Source organism: Muntiacus reevesi, chromosome 15 (genome assembly GCF_963930625.1).
Source record: "Muntiacus reevesi chromosome 15, mMunRee1.1, whole genome shotgun sequence".
NCBI classification, from domain to species: domain Eukaryota; kingdom Metazoa; phylum Chordata; class Mammalia; order Artiodactyla; family Cervidae; genus Muntiacus; species Muntiacus reevesi.
The window spans coordinates 22,882,829-22,901,528 of record NC_089263.1 but is presented as its reverse complement, the minus strand read 5'-3'; the positions used below and the strand labels follow the sequence as shown (position 1 = coordinate 22,901,528).

General features: G+C 40.1%; 1 protein-coding gene across 1 annotated transcript in view; it reads left to right on the top strand.

The window, feature by feature from the left end:
* Positions 1–18,700, top strand: part of SH3GL3 (SH3 domain containing GRB2 like 3, endophilin A3) — a 103,721-nt gene that overhangs the window by 47,388 nt on the left and 37,633 nt on the right. The window contains exons 2-5 of the mRNA XM_065906405.1: positions 3,182–3,250; positions 8,457–8,529; positions 10,815–10,958; positions 16,320–16,453. Coding sequence (XP_065762477.1) covers positions 3,182–3,250; positions 8,457–8,529; positions 10,815–10,958; positions 16,320–16,453 — 420 coding nt within the window. The remainder of the gene's footprint in view (positions 1–3,181; positions 3,251–8,456; positions 8,530–10,814; positions 10,959–16,319; positions 16,454–18,700) is intronic.

The window sequence follows — 18,700 nt, the reverse complement described above, 5'->3', positions numbered from 1 at the left end:
TCACTGCTCTGTTGTAGTCTTTGATAACTGTTTTTATTTTCCCATCATTGATTAAATTGGAACCCACCGAGAAGTAGATGGTGAATGAAGATTGTCATCTCTGATTATAGCAACAGGCCATCCTGGGACAGGTCTAATTGGCAACATGACCCTTTTTCTCAGGGGGGGAAGATCACAGGAGATACATTTCCTTAGCTATGTGTATTTTAGATTCGTTACTTCCATCTCGCAAGCCCAGGTCAGATGCGGTGTTTGTGATGGAGAAGCTGGATAGGTGAGGGCTTACTAGTGTTTAAAGCTGGAGAGGGTAGATAGAGTTTTAGACTAAAATTTGGACACTCTTTCACTGTCTGCCTCTTCATTGTGTGTGTGTCCCTTATCTCCTAATGAATCTCCTTGTCCCCCTTCTGGTCAGTTCTGGGAATTTCTTGGCACCTTCTCATGCATTTAATTTGCTTTCTTCCGTCTGGGTTTGAAGAGCAAATTGTGCTTCCCTCTATTCTGCGTCTCGTTGTGTTATGGCCATTTTACTTCTGCTTCTCAGCGTAAGTGGTTGCAATGTATTTAAGGAAGTTTATTTTTGCTGTACTGGGTCTTCGTTGCTACCTGGGCTTTTCTCTAGTTGCGGCGAGCCAGGGGCTCCTCCCTAGTTGCAGTGCTCGGGCTTCTCTTGCTGCGGAGCACGGGCTTCAGTAGCTCAGCTGTGGGCTTAGTGGTTGTGTTCCCCGGGCTCTGGAGCACAGGCTCAGTAGTTGTGGGGCATGAGATGAGTTGCTCTGCGGTATGTGGGATCTTCTTGGACCAGGGATAGAACCCATGTCCCCTGCATTGGCAGGCAGATTCTTTACCACTGAGCCACCAGCTGCTGCTGCTAGGGAAGCCCTGAAATGTACTTAGATTGATTGATCTTTGTACGTTTAGCATATTGACATAGTTGGTAGACTTTCAGATGTTTGTTGAGTTAGATTGAATGACATGTATCAGTTTGAAACATGGAGGTGTTTTTTTTTTTTTTTAATGAGTTTAAAGTAACACATTGATTTGAAAACACTGATTTTGCTGCATCTCATAGATTTTGATGTATCTTCATTATTAATTTTTTTTGTAACTCCTCTTGGGAATTCCTTTTAAACTCATAGCTATTTAGGGCTGAATTTTAAAACTTTATACCTGCATATTTATTTATATTGTTGATTTCTAATTTAATTGAATTATGGTTGAAAACGTGTTCTGTATGGTGTTGACTGATTTGTGACCTAGTAAATGATCACTGTTTCTAATGTTCTGTCTGTACTTGCAAAGACTATATATTATCTGTTTATTAGTTGGAGGGATATATATATTTGTGCATATTTTATCAAGGATATTAATTTGATCATTAAAACTATCTGTATCCCTTCCAAGTTATTTTCTTTTAATCATGTTTGATCTGCCAGTTTTCTGAGAGACTTGTGTTAAATCTCCTTAATGATTGTGCATTTGTTATTTCAGTTATTTCTCTCAGTTTTTGCTTTATTTTTTTTTTTCTGAGTTATGCTGTTAGGTAGATTATATTATACCAGAATTTTGGTGAATTGCTCCATTTATTATTAGATCAGGTCTCTCCTTATTAATTTTGTTGTCGTTCTTCAGTCGCTAAGTTGTGTCTGACTCTCTGAGACCCCATGGACTACAGCAGGTCAGGCTCCTCTGTCCTTCCCTATCTCCCGGAGTTTGCTCAGATTTGTGTCCATTGAGTTGGTGATGCTATTTAACCATCTCATCCTCTGTTTCCCCTTCTCCTCCTGCCCTTAATCTTTCCCAGCACAGGGTCTCTTCCAATAAGTTGGCTCTTCACATCAGGTGGCCAGAGCATTGGAACTTCAGCTTCAGCATCAGTCCTTCCCATGAAGATTCAGGGTTGATTTCCTTTAGGATTGACTAGTTTGATCTCCTTGCTGTCCAAGGGACTCTCAAGTTTTCTCTAGCACCACAATTTGAAAGCATCAGTTCTTTGGCATTCAGCTTTTTTTATGGTCCAACTCTCATATTCATACATGACTACTGGAAAAACCATAGCTTAGACTATATGGACCTTTGTTGGCAAAGGGATGTCTTTGCTTTTTAATATGCTGTCAAGGTTTGTCATAGCTTTTCTTCCAAGGAGCAAACATCTTTTAATTTCATGGCTGTAGATGCTAAAGAATCTGCCTGCAATACAGGAGATCTGGGTTCAATCCCTGGGTTGGGAAGATCCTCTGGAGAAGGAAATGGCAACCCACTCTAGTGTTCTTGCCTGGAAAATCACAGGGACAGAGGAGCCTGTCGGGCTACAGAAAGTCAGACATGACCTAGCAATTAAACAACAACAAGAAGATAATTTATCTATTAATATTTTCACTCTCCTGTGCATTACATTTTAGGTATGTCTCTTAAAAGCTATACAGCTGGATTTTTAAAATCGACTCTATTAATTATCCTTTCATGTGTTGAACTTATTTGCATTGATAATGATTACTGACCTTTTTGGACTTGTGATTACTATCTTAATTTTGTAGTTTCCACTTGTCACCTTTTATGTTCTCCTGAATATCCTTTATCTTTGTTTTCTTTTGGATAGGGAAACATTGATTTTCCACTGATGTGCTGGTATGGATACTATGTTATAACTCATAGTATTATATGTATGTTAATTATTTTGTGCTTTTAGTAGTTACCACTAATTACATAAAGCAGATACTTCTCATACCTTATGAAATCAATTACGCTATTCATTCTCCATCTCCTCCTTAACACAGATGAACTTTAGTGTGTTCAAAATAAGTGGTCTAGTGGTTAAGACTCCACACTCCCAATGCAGGGGGCCTGGGTCGTTCCCTGGTCAGGGAACTAGATCTCACATGCCACAAGTAAAGATCCCACTTGCTACAACAAAGATAAAAGATCTTATTTATGTTTCTACTAGAGAAACTGCCTTGTGTTTTACATATAGTAGGTGTGTAATAGATGTCTGTTGAATGAGTGAGGAGTGTGTATTTTCCCATATTCTTAGCTATGGTTACTCCTTCCAATGATTTTCTTAAAGGATTTCATCCAAAAAAATCCAACAATTTGGAATTGAATATTTTTTTTTTTGGTAATAATTTGAGTCAAATACTGTGATAATGAATGATTGTACAATTACTTGTGTTTATTTCTACAGCTGTTTAGTGAAAAAATAAGCGGTGTTGAAGGAACAAAACTAGATGACGAATTTCTTGACATGGAAAGGGTAAGAGAACATTTTAATGTAAATTATCTCATAAATTTGACTTTTACTGTGATATGACATATACTGATATCGTAAAGGATATTAGAGTGGGGATCTAGGAGGTGTGAATTAAGGTGTAGATTATGAAATCCAAAAGGCAGTTCTTCAAATTAAGACCCTGGCCCTTGAGAGATGGGCTATGGCTCACTGGTGCCCTCTACTGGACAAAGTCAGAATGCTCAAAAGATGGCCCATCTTAGTGAACAGTTTCAGCCAAAGTAATTGTGATTATCTTGGAGAGTCAAAATGTGTTATTGGGAGGAGACTCTTCAAATATGTAAACATTGATCTAATGTGTGGAGGACTCTGTTTCCATGTGTTACAGCAGCTGCATAACAGTTTTTATCTTGGTTCTGCCACTGGAACCAGCTACGTCTACTTGAATAAGCTGTTTCAAACTTTCGTGACCTGTGACGCAAGGATGATAATGTGTGCTCTGCTTGCCTCACATGGATGTTTTAAGAATTATGCAAAAAAAAATTCTATGTGTGAAAGCATTTAAAAAATCCAGTGAGTGTACTGTAGAAATGATTGTTATCACATTGCAAAGAAAGACTATGGACTCTGTATCTCTGAACAAGCTTCCTGGTCACCTGTGTGAAGTCCTTTGTTGTTGTTGTTTAGTTGCTAAGTCATTTCTAACTCTTTTGCGACCCCATGGGCTATATCCTGCCAGGCCCCTCTGTCTTTGGGATTTCCCAGGCAAGAGTAATGGAGCGGGTACCATTTCCTTCTCCAGGGGATCTTCCTGACCCAGGGATGGAACCTGTGTCTCCTGCATTGGCAGGAGGGTTCTTTACCAGTGAATCACAAGGGAAGCCCGTGGAATAGTTTAGGTGGAGGCAAAAGTTGGACTATTGCTAGTTATCAGTCTCCTCAGTTCCCTTCCCTTTGTTTTGGGACCTTTAAACATAACCCTGTGTTACTAACCAGACTCCCCCAGTGAGAGAGGACTGAGATTCGAAATCAGAGCTTTCTCTGCTTTCCAAGGAAAGGCTTCCTTGGGTGTAACACGGAGGATACAGGCTGTAGCAGGTAGCAGGGCTTTCAGCAGATGCTGGGGAAGGGAGTCCAGCCCCACACTGTGCCATGGGGTATGTGTGTGGGGTTACCCTCTACGGGATGATCTGGACCTGGCCTCACTGTCCTCCAGGGAGCTTCTTGTTTTCTGGGTGAGCACAGTTAATTTTCTAGCAATGTTAATGCCTTGACAGAAAGCTTATTTTGTTTTGCTTTTGGAAACAGTTTTGAAAGAATGAGAAACACAGAACATTTAAACATCACTGGCATACCTAAAATAACTAAAATTTCTTGATAAATAAAGATATTTTATGCAACTTTGTTACTAACAAAGTGATTCAGTTGAAAGGTTAAATTTAAAAGCACATTTCAGGAATTTTAGTTTCAGTTGGTGGACTGAAACCTCTCTTGATTACTTCTTTTTCCTCCCAAAACCCAAGTGAGTGACAGAAGAAATATAAAAATAAAATCTATTATCTGTTTTATTACAGCATCGAAAAGCATGGAAATATCTAATAGGTGACAAGAAGCTTTAAGGACTTTCTACAAGAGGTGAATTAGATGATATTAGACTCACCTGAAACATAACATAGAAATGACAAAGTTTATGTTGGTTCAGTGGTAAAGAACCCGCCTGCCAATGCAGGAGACATGAGAAATGTGGGTTCAATCCCTGGGTTGGAAAAATTCCCTGGAGGAGGGCATGGCAACCCACTCCAGTATTCTTGCCTAGAGAATCCCGTGGACAGAGGAGCCTGGCGTGGTGTACTCCATGGGGTTACAAAGAGTCAGATACGACTTAATGATGGAACAACAACAAATGGAGAAAGATATTCCATGACAAATGCTAACCATACACAACAGAGGAATAAAAGTGATGTCAAAGTAAAATCTGAGGCCAAAAGAATACTAACTGGAAAAAGAAGATTTTAAAGCATTATCGAAAGATGTATCATGTAGTCTATCTGAATACTATGACATCATATAACATTGTGCATCATATAACATGGCATCTAAATATAGAAGGCAAAAGCAATCAGAAATTCATAGAGAACTGACAAAAATGCATAGCTTTCCCATAAAATAACAGATTAAATTGACAATAATAAATAGGATCATAGGGAATTTGCATAAAATATGACTAGTAAATTTGACTTTAAGTAAATATAGATGTCTGTATTTCTCAAATTGAGAATTTATATTCACTTCAAATTCCTTCAAAGCAGTTTCAGTAATCAATTATTTACTGGACTGTAGGGAAAAATACAAATTTCCTAAGTAAAATCGTAGAACACAAGAATTACAAGGAGGGTATAGTTTCCAAATTCTGGATGTTTGGAAATGGAAGAACATGCAAAAATAATTCTTATCTCAAGAGGAAATGGAAAGTAAAATTAAAGATCACTTAGTCATGAGAATTCTATGTGTCAAAACCTGTGATATACAGCTGTCTTAAATGCATTTAATAGAAAATAAATGTTGGAAGAGAATGAAAAAAATCATTCAAACCAAAAATTAGGAAAATACAGCAAAACAAATCACTCTAGGTGGAAGGAAGAAATCAATACAGATAAATGAGAGATTAATCAAATACGCAATAATAACAGCAAAAGGTAGACTCAATCAATAAAACCAAGAATTATCTTTTTTTGAAAGACCACTTCTAGTAAGTGTGAGCAAGAGAGGGAAAAGGGAAAACACAGATAAACTACACAGGGAATAAGAAGGATACAAAGACAGATGTGGATTCTTTAAGTAATTTTTTTAAAAAGAGAATATTATAAACCAGGACTGTCAGCAGCTCTGTCAGGACTGAGGTCTGGGAGTGTCAGGGACCTAGACTTTGGGGCACCTCAGAGGTAGGTACCAACGCATGTGGAAATTCTAGGGGTAGTTAGCCACCAAAGATGCCCAGGGAGACATTACAAAGATAATTGTCACCTCTCTGCTTTCTCCCACATGTCCTGATGGTTTGCTGAGATATGTACATTGCATTTTCTTCCTTTTTTTTTTTTTTTTTAAAAAAAAAAAGATTTTTCTCTTTTTCATGTAGACCATTTAAAAGTATCAAATTTGTTACAGTATTGCTTCTGTTTTGTGCTTTGGATTTTTTGGCTGAGAGGCATGTGGAATCTTAGCTCCCTGACCAGGGTTTGAACCCACACCCCTTACATTGGAGGGCGAAGTCTTAGCTACTGGACCATCAGGGAAATCCCTTCATTGCATTTTCTTAATCTGAACACCTGTACCCACCCTACCCCCGGTATTTCCACTTATTCTAGAAGCAGGGTTTTGTTTTTAATTTTTTTTGTTTTTATGCAACGAGTTATTTTTTCAGTGTTTATCTTGATTGGCCATATTTGCCAACATGGTTAGTGGCATCCTCTTTCATTTGTAAAGGATTCATTCCCTGTATTGATTCCTGGGCTGTCTTGGAAGCACTGCCAGTATGTGCAGAGCAAGGCCTGTTGAGTTTTGGGCTGTTTGTTTCTTGCTGTTTTCCCCCAAAAGAAACAGAAGAGTCTAAGTAGAAAGTATTCTTGCCTCTGCCTCCTCTCACCCTCACCCTTCAGAGGTGATTCTTAGATACCTGGTGGCTTTTCATGTCCCAAGAGAATTGTGTACATGGAATGACCATTCCAAGTTGTGCTTTAATTAATATTGAATTTATACAAAGTTATAAATCTCAAACCCAAGTCTTAAACCTTAAACTAAATGTCTGGATCTTATTCCTACATTTAGTAATTTCAGTATTGGGCTTTTCTTGGGGCTCAGCAGTAAAGAATCTGTCAGCTAATGTAAGAGACATGGGTTTGATCCCTGGGCCGGTAAGATCCCCTGGAGGAGGGCATGGCAGCCCGCTCCAGTACTCTTGCCTGGGAAATCCCATGGACAGAGGAGCCTGGCATGCTACAGTCCATGGGATTACGAAGAGTTGGACATGACTTAGCGACTAAACAAGAACAACTTCAGTATAGAAAAATGGCGATCATTTTCAGTGAACTTCACTTTAGGTTCCATTAGTCATACACTTAACAGATGAAATGCTTACACATCTATCACCAACTCATTATATAATTAGGCAAATTCCCTTCGAGTTTTCAAACTACAATACAAATGCATTGCTTAGGATTCCCTGAAACTTAACATCAAACCTAAAACAAATATTTATTCTCATTGTTGATGATTTTTAAATTGTTCTCATGAGTGGAATATCCTTTTCCTTTAAAACATTCTCTTTTCTACTATTGATGGTATAAAATAAAGCTATTGAAATGTGCATAGTTAACTTTACTGTATATGCTCACATTTATCTTCTGGTTAACCAAAAGCCACAGTGTCCAGAATTGGTTTTGTGGAAGGAGATTCAGTCTTAATCTAGCAGGGAAGCCTCTGAGGTTAACATCTTCTGACCACAGAACAGAAGAATGTGTATTTCAGTGATAACAGTCATGATGGTTCCTCTGTTGTTGGCTTACTGAAGCAGTTCCTCATGTTGTTGTTCAGTTGCTAAGTCATATCTGATTCTTTGTAACCCCATGGACTGTAGCCCACCAGGCTTCTCTGTCCATGGGACTTCCCAGGCAGGAATACTGGAGTGGGTTGCCATTTCCTTCTCCAGGGGATCTTCCCGGACCACGGATGGAACCTGAGTCTTGAGTCTCCTGCATTGGCAGGCCAATTCTTTGCCACTGAGCTACCAGGGAGGCCCATAGTTTCTCATGTGAATCTGTATTCTGGCATCCTATATAAGTACAGAAATTCAAGTTCACCCAGCATTCATGGAAAGTTTGGCTCAGAAACATCTAGGCTTGGTTTTGAGAGACCTTCAAATATATCCAGTAATCTAGTGGAGCATAATAACTTTTCCAAGTTTCCTAAATATTACATTAATATTCATTTTAATGCTGAAAAAGAAGTTAGTGTTCTCCACTGTCATTGGGAGGAGCAATTATTGAAAAGATGCCCCAGAATCTAAAAGTTAAGAAAATATTCCCTCTACCCAAAATGTTGAAAGGCTCATTTGAGTTAAAATCATTATAACAGTGTTGTTATAAATACTAACTTAATGAAATTTATTCTTGTTTGTTTTTCTGTTGAATTTGTCATTTATTAATATTTTTATGTTTCTTTCTTTTTTTAAAAGAAAATAGACATTACCAATAAAGCTGTTGCAGAAATTCTTTCAAAAGCCACAGAATATCTTCAGCCAAATCCAGGTAAAGTTAGAAAATGTCTTGAAATATTCAATTGTTCATTCACAGATTCTAATAACCGAGTTTTACTGAGCATCACAGATTCTAATAACCAATATTTACTGAGCGTATGGTTGACATGATCTAGAAACAGTGTCCTCTATGTCCAAATAATGAAATTAAATAGTTTAAAGTTGAGCGACTAAAGGTAGTTGCAGTGTTTCTTAGCTGATGACAAACAGGGCAGAGACTTCTGTGAACTATGGAGACATTATTTGGATGGAGTCTTGATCTTAGAGCAAGACACTTCTGCATGCATGCGGGTGTGCTCTGTCATGTCTGATCCTTTGCAACCCCATGAACTGTGGCCGACCAGGCTCCTCTGTCCATGGGATTTCCCAGGCAAGAATACTGGAGTGGGTTGCCATTTCCTTCTCCAGGGGATCTTCCCCCCAAGGATTGAACATGTGTCTCTTGAATTGGCAGATGGATTCTTTGCTACTAGTGCCACCTGGGAAGCATGAAGATACTTTTCTAAGCAAAGAGATGCTTTGGAAACCCACTAAATATTTTGTCAATACTTTCTTATTCACTTGCTGCTGCTTTTTTTTTTTTTTTTTTTAAATTCTGCCATCCTTTTCTAACAGTGTCAGTGACTTTGAAACTGCTTTCACTTCATGGCTCAAATGCTGATGAAGTGATTCGGATAAACCTGAGAAACATGAGAAGCTCCACTGTTACTGCAGCTTCTTGACAGGAGGTCTTTCGTTCCTAGGCACTGAAGCAGGATTCCCTTGATGAAGTTTTCCTAAGTTCTAAATTATAGAGACCAACAGAGGGCGTCCAAGTTTTGACTTCTGTGGATTTCCAAATCTGCTTTTACTTTGTATGAATTTATTATTTGTATATAATTACTGTGATTCCCTCGGCTGTAGGAATCAGCACACATCCAAACATCTGAAAATCTAGGAAATAAATCTAAAAACATATATCGGATAAAATATTCTACATTTTAACAGAATCCTTGGGTGTTTTGCAGGCACATTAAAGTTTGGGAAGCACTAGCCTAGAATACATGAAAATAAATATGTAATTATTAAAATCAGAGAAAATAAAAGTTTATCCCTTCACTGCCTAAAATTATCTCAAACATCACCTAGCCTGCAGAATATAATTCCAGATCCTTAGCTTGGAGTTCAGTTCATAGTACCATTTTCCCCTAAGTATTTCCTGATTTGTTCTGTATTAATTTCTTCTTCAGTCAAAGCAGCCTCCCCTTTATCTGTTGGTTATAAACCATAAGCATTCCTTTTCTGCATCTTACACTATTTCTGAACTTTCGAGATGGGGACATCTTTCCGTCTTTATTCAGCATATTGTTATATCTTCTTTTCTATGTACCACATAAGACTTTATTTGTGTAATGACATCTTGGATTTTTTGCCTTCCAAGAACTATGTGTGAACTCCTTGAGGGCAGAGTGTGTCTTAGGTGTCTCTATTTTTTTAAATTATTATTTGACCACCTTGAGTGGCATGGGAGATCTTAGTTCCCTGATCAGGGATTGAACCCATGCCTCCTGCAGTGGAAGCACAGTCTTAACCACTGGGTCACAGGGCGTCCCTGTCTTAGGTCTCTCTAAGGTCCTAGTAGTTAGCATGGGGTGTCGCACAGAGCTGGGATTAGTCAACCCTCATGGCCTAGGTCAGAGAAAGGATCTAGTGGCCACCCACCATTCTCCTTGGGTCCAGAAGTAGAGCTGCACCCAAGGGAGCATCAGCCGAGATTCCTGTTCACCATGGGAGTGTCCGTCTCCCACTGGTTCTGCTTCCTAAATAGGAGTGTGCCGTGCAGTGCCCTTGTACCATGACATTGAAGGTCATCAGTCTGGATACTCTTGGGGGTGGAGGTGCGTGTTAACCACCAATTGGTTTGAAACACCCACCTCAGCCATTCTATTCTTAGTTTGCAGTTGGTCCCTAGGAAAATATGTCTTCCCCAGTGTCAGCGTCTTGACTCAATGAATTAGCTGTGGATAAGGTAATGATAGCCTCGGTTACTGTAATATTATTTGGGAGTCAACACTGTGTGCCCTAATTTCTTTTTTTCATCATGGCCCTTAGCACCTATCCTAGTTAATAATCTAGGAAACCATGTGAGAAACTGGGTCACACAGGGCCCTTCCTGTCTCAGGTCTCTTGACATTGAGTCTAGGGTGACCTTGATTTTGCAGCCGCATTTGTTAAATGCTGTGTACCTGTCACTCTGCCGTTCCACTTTAAGGAATTACAAATGATAATGTTTTTAAGCATACAGAGCTAAGCTAGGAATGCTGAACACTGTGTCGAAGATCCGAGGCCAGGTGAAAACCACTGGGTACCCGCAGACGGAGGGCCTGCTGGGTGACTGCATGCTGAAATACGGCAAGGAGCTCGGGGAAGGCTCCACTTTTGGTGAGTATTACCACATCACTGGGGAGAGCTGAGCACGCAGCCTTCGTTGAGTTTTGGTAATGCACAAAACCTTCATTTTAACAACCCTTATTAATTTTTCCTATTATCAAGAAATGCATGTTCAGGGTTTCCCTGGCAGTCCAGTGGTTAAGACTCCACACTTCCAATGCAGGGGCACAGTTCTATCCCTGGTCAGGGAACTAAGATCCTGTATGCCATATGACATGGTCAAAAATTAAATTAATTAAAATTAAAAAAATAATACATGTTCATCTTATGACATTTAGAAAACATAGGCAAGTAAAATAAAAGAAGATGCCAGCATCACCCATAGTTACCTTCCCACTGATGGGCCCAGTTATACTCTTTATTGTTTGTTCTTTATATTAATACCTTTGGTTTATTCTTGTATCTATTCATATGCAGTTTTTAAAATTTTAAAGTGGGGTTATAGCAGTGGCCACAGGACTGGAAAAGGTCAGTTTTCATTCTAGTCCCAAATAAAGGCAATGCCAAAGAATGCTCACACTACCACACAGTTGCACTCATCTCACACGCTAGTAAAGTAATGCTCAAAATTCTCCAAGCCAGGCTTCAGCAATACATGAACCATGAACTTCCAGATGTTCAAGCTGGTTTTAGAAAAGGCAGAGGAACCATAGATCAAATTGCCAACATCTGCTGGATCATCGAAAAAGCAAGAGAGTTCCAGAAAAACATCTATTTCTGCTTTATTGACTATGCCAAAGCCTTTGACTGTGTGAATCACAATAAACTGTGGAAAATTCTGAAAGAGATTGAAATACAGACCAGCTGACCTGCCTCTTGAGAAACCTATATGCAGCTCAGGAAGCAACAGTTAGAACTCGACATGGAACAACAGACTTGTTCCAAATAGAAAAAGGAGTACGTCAAGGCTGTATATTATCACCCTGCTTATTTAACTTATATGCAGAGTACATCATGAGAAATGCTGGACTGGAAGAAGCACAAGCTGGAATCAAGACTGCCGGGAGAAATATCAATAACTTCATATATGCAAATGAAACCACCCTTATGGAAGAAAGTGAAGAGGAACTAAAAAGCCTCTTGATGAAAGTGAAAGAGGAGAGTGAAAAAGTTGGCTTAAAGCTCAACATTCAGAAAACTAAGATCATGGCATCTGGTCCCATCATTTTATGGCAAATAGGTGGGGAAACAGTGGAAACAGTGTCAGACTTTATTTTTTTGGGCTCCAAAATCACTGCAGATGGTGACTGCAGCCATGAAATTAAAAGATGCCTGCTCCTTGGAAGGAAAGTTATGACCAACCTAGATAGCATTTGCCAACAAAGGTCCGTCTAGTCAAGGCTATGGTTTTTCCAGTAGTCATGTATGGATATGAGAGTTGGATTGTGAAGAAAGCTGAGCACTGAAGAATCGATGCTTTTGAACTGTGATATTGGAGAAGACTCTTGAGAGTCCCTTGGACTGCAAGGAGATCCAACCAGTCTATCCTAAAGGAGATCAGTCCTGGGTGTTCATTGGAAGGACTGATGCTGAAGCTGAAACTCCAGTACTTTGGCCACCTCAGTTGAAGAGTTGACTCATTGGAAAAGACCCTGATGTTGGGAGGGATGGGGGGCAGGAGGAGAAGGGGACAACAGAGGATGAGATGGCTGGATGGCGTCACTGACTCGATGGGCATGAGTTTGAGTAAACTCCGAGAGTTGGTTATAGACAGGGAGGCCTGGCATGCTGCGATTCATGGGGTCGCCAAGAGTCAGACACGACTGAGTGACTGAACTAAACTGATAGTATGTATACCCTAATTCCCTTTTGTAATCTGCTTATTCCCACTGACTATAAACACGGTCCATGCTATTAAACAATCTTCCACATTACTTTCCACTGTGTTGTTTTTTTTTTTTTGAGGATAATTACTTTACAATGTTATGTTAGTTTCTGTTGTACAAGAGCGTGATTCAGCCATATGTGTACATGTATCCCCTGCCTGCCCTCCTCCCGCCCACCCCCATCCCGCCCCTCTAGGTCATCACAGAGCACCAGGTCATCACAGAGCACCAGGTCATCACAGAGCACATACAGCACCCTGTGCTATATGGCAGCTTGCCACCAGCTATTAGTTTTACATGTGATAGCATGTCTGTGTCAATGCTACTGTCCCAGTTCACCCTACTCTCCCCTCCTCACCATACATGTCCACATGTCCATTCTCTATGTCTGCATCTCTATTCCTGCCCTGTAGGAATGGTTCATCTGGACCATTTTTCTAGATTCCACATATATGCCTTAATATAGGATATTTGTTTTTCTTTTTCTGACTTACTTTACACTGTATGACAGACTCTTAGCTCATCCACATCCCTGAAAATGACTCAGTTTCATTCCTTTTCATGGCTGAGTAATATTCCACACAGTCCTTTTTTTTTAAAGACTGCATAATGTTCCATATATCGATAGTTTGTTCAATTAATTCCATTTACTGGATATTTAGATTTTTTAATGTGAAAAAAATTTGCACAGCATTTATGATAGCCACTTTCCTAGATAAAGCTTTGGAAATATCCAAGATTATGTTCTTAGAAGAAATTCCTAGTAATTAAGTTGCTGAGTCAAGAGTATGCTTAGTTTTCAGGCTTTTGAAGCATAATTTCAAATGACCCTCCAGAAGGGTTATACCATATTGACACTCCTGCCAGAAAGGTATGAGAATGTTTCCCAGCACAGTTATACTAACTCTGAGAGTTATCCTTTTAAATAACTGATAATCTGATTTCTAGCAAATAGAACTGGTATCTGGGCACTGTTTTAACTTCATGTTTTAGATTGTGTGTGAGGCTGGTTTTTTAGTCATGTTTGTCATCATCTTTGCGAGTTTTATATTTGTGTCTTTTGCTTATTTTTATATTAAGGTGTTCTTTTTTTTCTTACTATTCTGTGAACTTTTTATTTTCTGTAAATATTTATTTGGCTGCACTGGCTCTTAGTTTCAGCATGTAGGATCTTCATCTTCGTTGTGGCATGTGGAATCTTTAGTTGTGGCTTGTGGGATCTAGTTTCTTGACCAGGGTCCAAACCCTGGGCCTCCTGCATTGGGAGCGCAGAGTCTTAGCCAGTACACCACCAGGGAATTCCCTATGAGCTTTTTTCAGTTGTCAGAATATTTACTCTTTGTCTGTCACATATGTTGGATGAAGTTTTGCCCCAGGTATGCCTGTACCTTCTGCTGTTGTAGATAGAGATCATTGTAATGGAAAAAGATTTTTGCTTTTTATTTAGTGGGGTTCATTGATCTTCTTTTGTGGTTTATGGCTTTGGTATCATGTTTAGAAAAACATTTCCACCCCTCCCCCTCCACTAGTAAACTGCAAATGTTTATTTATACTTCATTTTCATACACATGTTTTCTTTCCTTACCTTTAAATTTCCAAGCTCTTGAGTTTAATGGGCAAATACTGTGCAGTAGGGTTTTAATTTTGTGTTCTCACAAATACACAGCTACTTGCCCTAATACTTTATTGAAAAGTTCAACCTTTCTCAGCTACAGCTTTTCTGTTATAAAATTTTATATATAATATTTTAAATTTGTTTTTGATCTTTCTCTTCTGTTTTCTGGATCTGTACTCCGCTTTGATGAAGTACCATGTTGTTTTAAATATCATCATTTTAAAATATATTTAACTAAAATTTCCCCTAGATATTATAAAAATTTCACAGACATACTCACCTATTTTATTTTTCCAGATGAAATTTAGAGTCCTTTTAAGTTCCCTCTACTAAAAACAAAAAGCTATTAATTTAATTTTTTTTTTTGCCACGTTGTGTAGCTTGCAGGATCCCCAACCAGGGATTGAACCTGGGGCCCATGGTAGTAAAGGCACCACGTCCTAACTACTGGACTGCTAGGGAACGCCACAAAAAAGCATATTAAATTTGATTGAGATTACTGTCAATTGATAAATTAAATTGTGGGTGAATTGAATTGTTAAGTCTTCCTGGAGAGTTTGGCATGTTTGCTCCTCTTGTAGTGATAACAAGGCAAGATATGGCAATTGAGAATTCAGATATTAGGCCATAGTAATTCATTTAGGAAACTGGGGGGAAAGGCTTTTGAAAACTTGAAAAAAAAACCCTCAAATGTTGAAACATTAATTAGTCTCAGAGGGTATCTATGTCCTTTGGAGCAGTATAATGTGAATTTTATTTCCTGGGTGATTGGGACCAAGATGGCCTATTCCTTGTTCTGAAGGCTGACCAGTGAAGGGAACAGGAGAGGCTGCCAGGCAGGCCCTGACATCCATGGACAGTCCTGCAGTGCATCTGGTCAGGTGACAGGGCAGGGGCTTCGATGCAAAGATAGTTTGGTCAGCTTGGTCACTACAGCCCTCCTTGTGCTCAGCTACCAGAGCGTGTACATGCATGCTCAGCCGCTTCATCATGTCTGACTCTGTGAGACCCTATAGACTGCAGCCCGCCAGGCTCCTCTGTCCATGGGATTTCCCAGACAAGAATATTGGAGTGGGCTGCCATTTCCTGCTCCAGGGGATCTTCCCCACCCAGAGATCAAACCCAAGTCTCCTGCATCTCCTTCATTGCCAGGAAGATTCTTTACCACGAGCCACCTAGAACCACTGCCTCCCCCTCCACTCCCCGAATGCCTACTTGCGTACTATTGCGGGTTAGCTGGCGCCAAATATCAGGGTTCAATCCAGCTAAAGCTGCCTATGGCTGCTCAGGCCCGGTGTGACTGGCCTGCACCTCACTGCAGGAGAAGATCCTGCCCATCCTGCTCGTGTGACACTGCCAGGCTTTCTTTGATCAGAAAGGGTCGGGAGGCTTAGAACCATCTCAAGAATACAAGGAGTATTCAATACAAGGCCTCAAGAAGACCTAGAAGCCAGAAGCTGAGAGGAGGATTTGTTCACTTATTTCTGTTGTCATCTTTATTGGTTAATACTTAGCCCCCATGAATGAATCCTTTTCATTGTTTACAAAGAGGTATTTTGTTCTAGTTTCTAAGGAACCTTTGGTGCCAGTTCACAAAACCACCAGTTTAAAATCAAGGAGCTTTAACCCCCTCTAGTGGTGGATATGGCAAGTGTCTCAGTCTGTCAGAGCTTTGGTTTTAATCCTCTGCAGTGGAAAGTGCAGAAGCAGTGAGGAAAATGTATAAAATAGAAAGACTTTCTCGTTTTAACATTTTTTTTCTCTGGGTCAAGATTCAGAGGTCCCAGACTGAGGACTTTGTTTCACATCATTGATCATCACAAACTTTGGGGAAGGAGTTAAATAAATATCACTGTTTACTTAGATTTAAGTCTGCTAAAGAACCTTTTTTGTTTGTATTCTCTGTTGAAGGCAGTGCATTGATAGAAGTTGGTGAATCCATGAAGCTAATGGCTGAGGTGAAAGATTCTCTTGATATTAATGTAAAGCAAACTTTTATTGATCCACTTCAGTTACTACAAGACAAAGATTTAAAAGAGATTGGGGTAAGTTTTCTAGGCTATACATCTGCCTGTTGCTACTTAATATGATGTTTATACTGTTTAAAATCATTAGAACATTTCCATAGCGACTCAGTGAAAGCATCATCTTACTGTGGGGAGTGAAATAATAACTCAGTTATGGTAATCTGGCTTACCAGGAAAGAGTCCAGGACAGCTAGACCTTTATTCTGTGTCTTATTGAAGCCAGCTAGAAGCCAAGCTCAAGATACCTATTTCTACAGTCGTTTTTCACATAACAAAATGATTCCAGAACTTTGTACTGATTTTTTGATCATCAAAATCACTCAGTACTAGTTGCATCTTTTTTTTTAATGCCACCATCTATTACTTATTTATTGTTTTAGTTTTTATGTTAAATTAGAGGATAATTACAATATTGTGATGGTTTCTTCCATCCATCAGCATGAACCGGCCATAGGTATACACATGTCCCTTCCCTCTTGAACCTCTGTCCCACCTCCCTCCCCATCCCACCCCTCTAGGTTATCACAAAGCACTGGCTGGCTTTGGGTTCCCTATGTCATATAGAAAATTCCCACTGGTTATCTGTTTTACACATGGTACTGTATGTGTTTCAGTGTTACTCTCTCAAATCTTTTTTATTTTAGTTTTAAAACATGTTTTATTTTATACTGAAGTATAGCCAATGTTGTGATAGTTTCAAGTAGACAGCAAAGGGACTCCACCATACCTATGCATGTATCTGTTCTCCCCCAAACTCCCCTCCCATCCAGACCGCGTCTTTTGATTCATTGCACTAGTGATCATTATTTTCCATTACTTCTCATGGAAATCAGTATCTAGGAATCAGCATTTTGTTTTTAGTGTTAGTGTGAGTCTCTTAGTCGTGTCTGACTCTTTGCGACCCCATGGACTGTAATCCTCCAGGCTCCTCTGTCCATGTGATTCTCCAGGCAAGAATACTGGGGTGGGTTGCCATTCCCTTCTCCAGAGGCTCTTCCCAACCTAGGGACTGAACGCAAGTCTTCTACACTGCAGGCAGATTCTTTACCATCTGAGCCACCAGGGAAGCCCAATTTTGTGTTTGGAAAATGTTAAAAATGGCCCTCCAGAGCATATCTAGGAGCTTTCAGGGACCCGTAAAGAATCACACACCACTTATTTGGTGGTGTTTTGGCAGATGCGCAAAAGCAGCCTTGAGACTTCCACCCCCCCAGGGACTTCTGTTCTGGAGGGACAGCCTGCACTGAGACCTGCTTTGGGCATCCTCTTGAGAAGCTGCCCAGAAGACCCAGCTCCTGGGGCCTTGAGGAGTGGTCTGAGTGCAGCCGGGGACCAGCTTGAAAGTCATCTGAACTTTGGGGAGATCCCCCTTTTTCTTTTTCAGGCCCAGTGATTCTCCTGGTGTGGTCCCAGGGCCAGCAACAGCATCAGCTCATGTTAGAAATGCAGATTCCTGGGCCGTATCCCAGAGCTTCCCGGGGGAGAGTCCTGGGTGCCCATGTAGACGTTTAGAATTCACACTGAAACCAAGGGCTATAGAGGGGAACTCGGGGAGGTTGAACGAAAAATGAAAGCATCCACTCAGGAACTCCCAGAACATTCCCCTACCCCATGCCCAGCACCTCGCTCAGCCCCTTACTCCCACTGTCCCGTTTTTTTCTTCCATATCAGGGAAATTGGTGTCTATTCTGCTCCCTTAGGCCAGTCCTCCACTGGGCCCCAGAGTCCTTCATCCTCACCTCCTCAGGGCCGTTGCCACATCCTTCATCCTCTGTCCAGATCCTCCCTTCTTCCCCTTTCTCTCTATTGACTTCTTCTGGTTAATGTTTAAACACATCAGCGCAGCAGCCCTTGACTCCCAGCCTCACATCTCGGCCCCTGCAGTCCACTCTCCACATCACAGCCAGAGTGGTCTTCCTAAGGGACAGCCTTTGTGCTCACAGATTATTATTGAACAGATGATTCTAGAGAAGAGGTATTATGAACTGCGGGGATACCAAGTATCTTTCCCAAATGCAGAACCTTTAAACCAAATACCTCCTTTGTGGAAATACATAATATGCGGTTTCTTCTTGTGCTGTTGTCCTTGAAGAAAGACAGGAACTTCACCAGATTACATTGCTCTTCCACTTGACCTGGTTCAGTAGGGTGGCTGGATATGAATATGGATCCTAAATAAAAAGTGGGATAAATGTTCAAAATACACATAGCTTTAAATGCTTTTCCCTATGCAAAAGATAATTTTTAAGTGGTATCTCTTGTTAC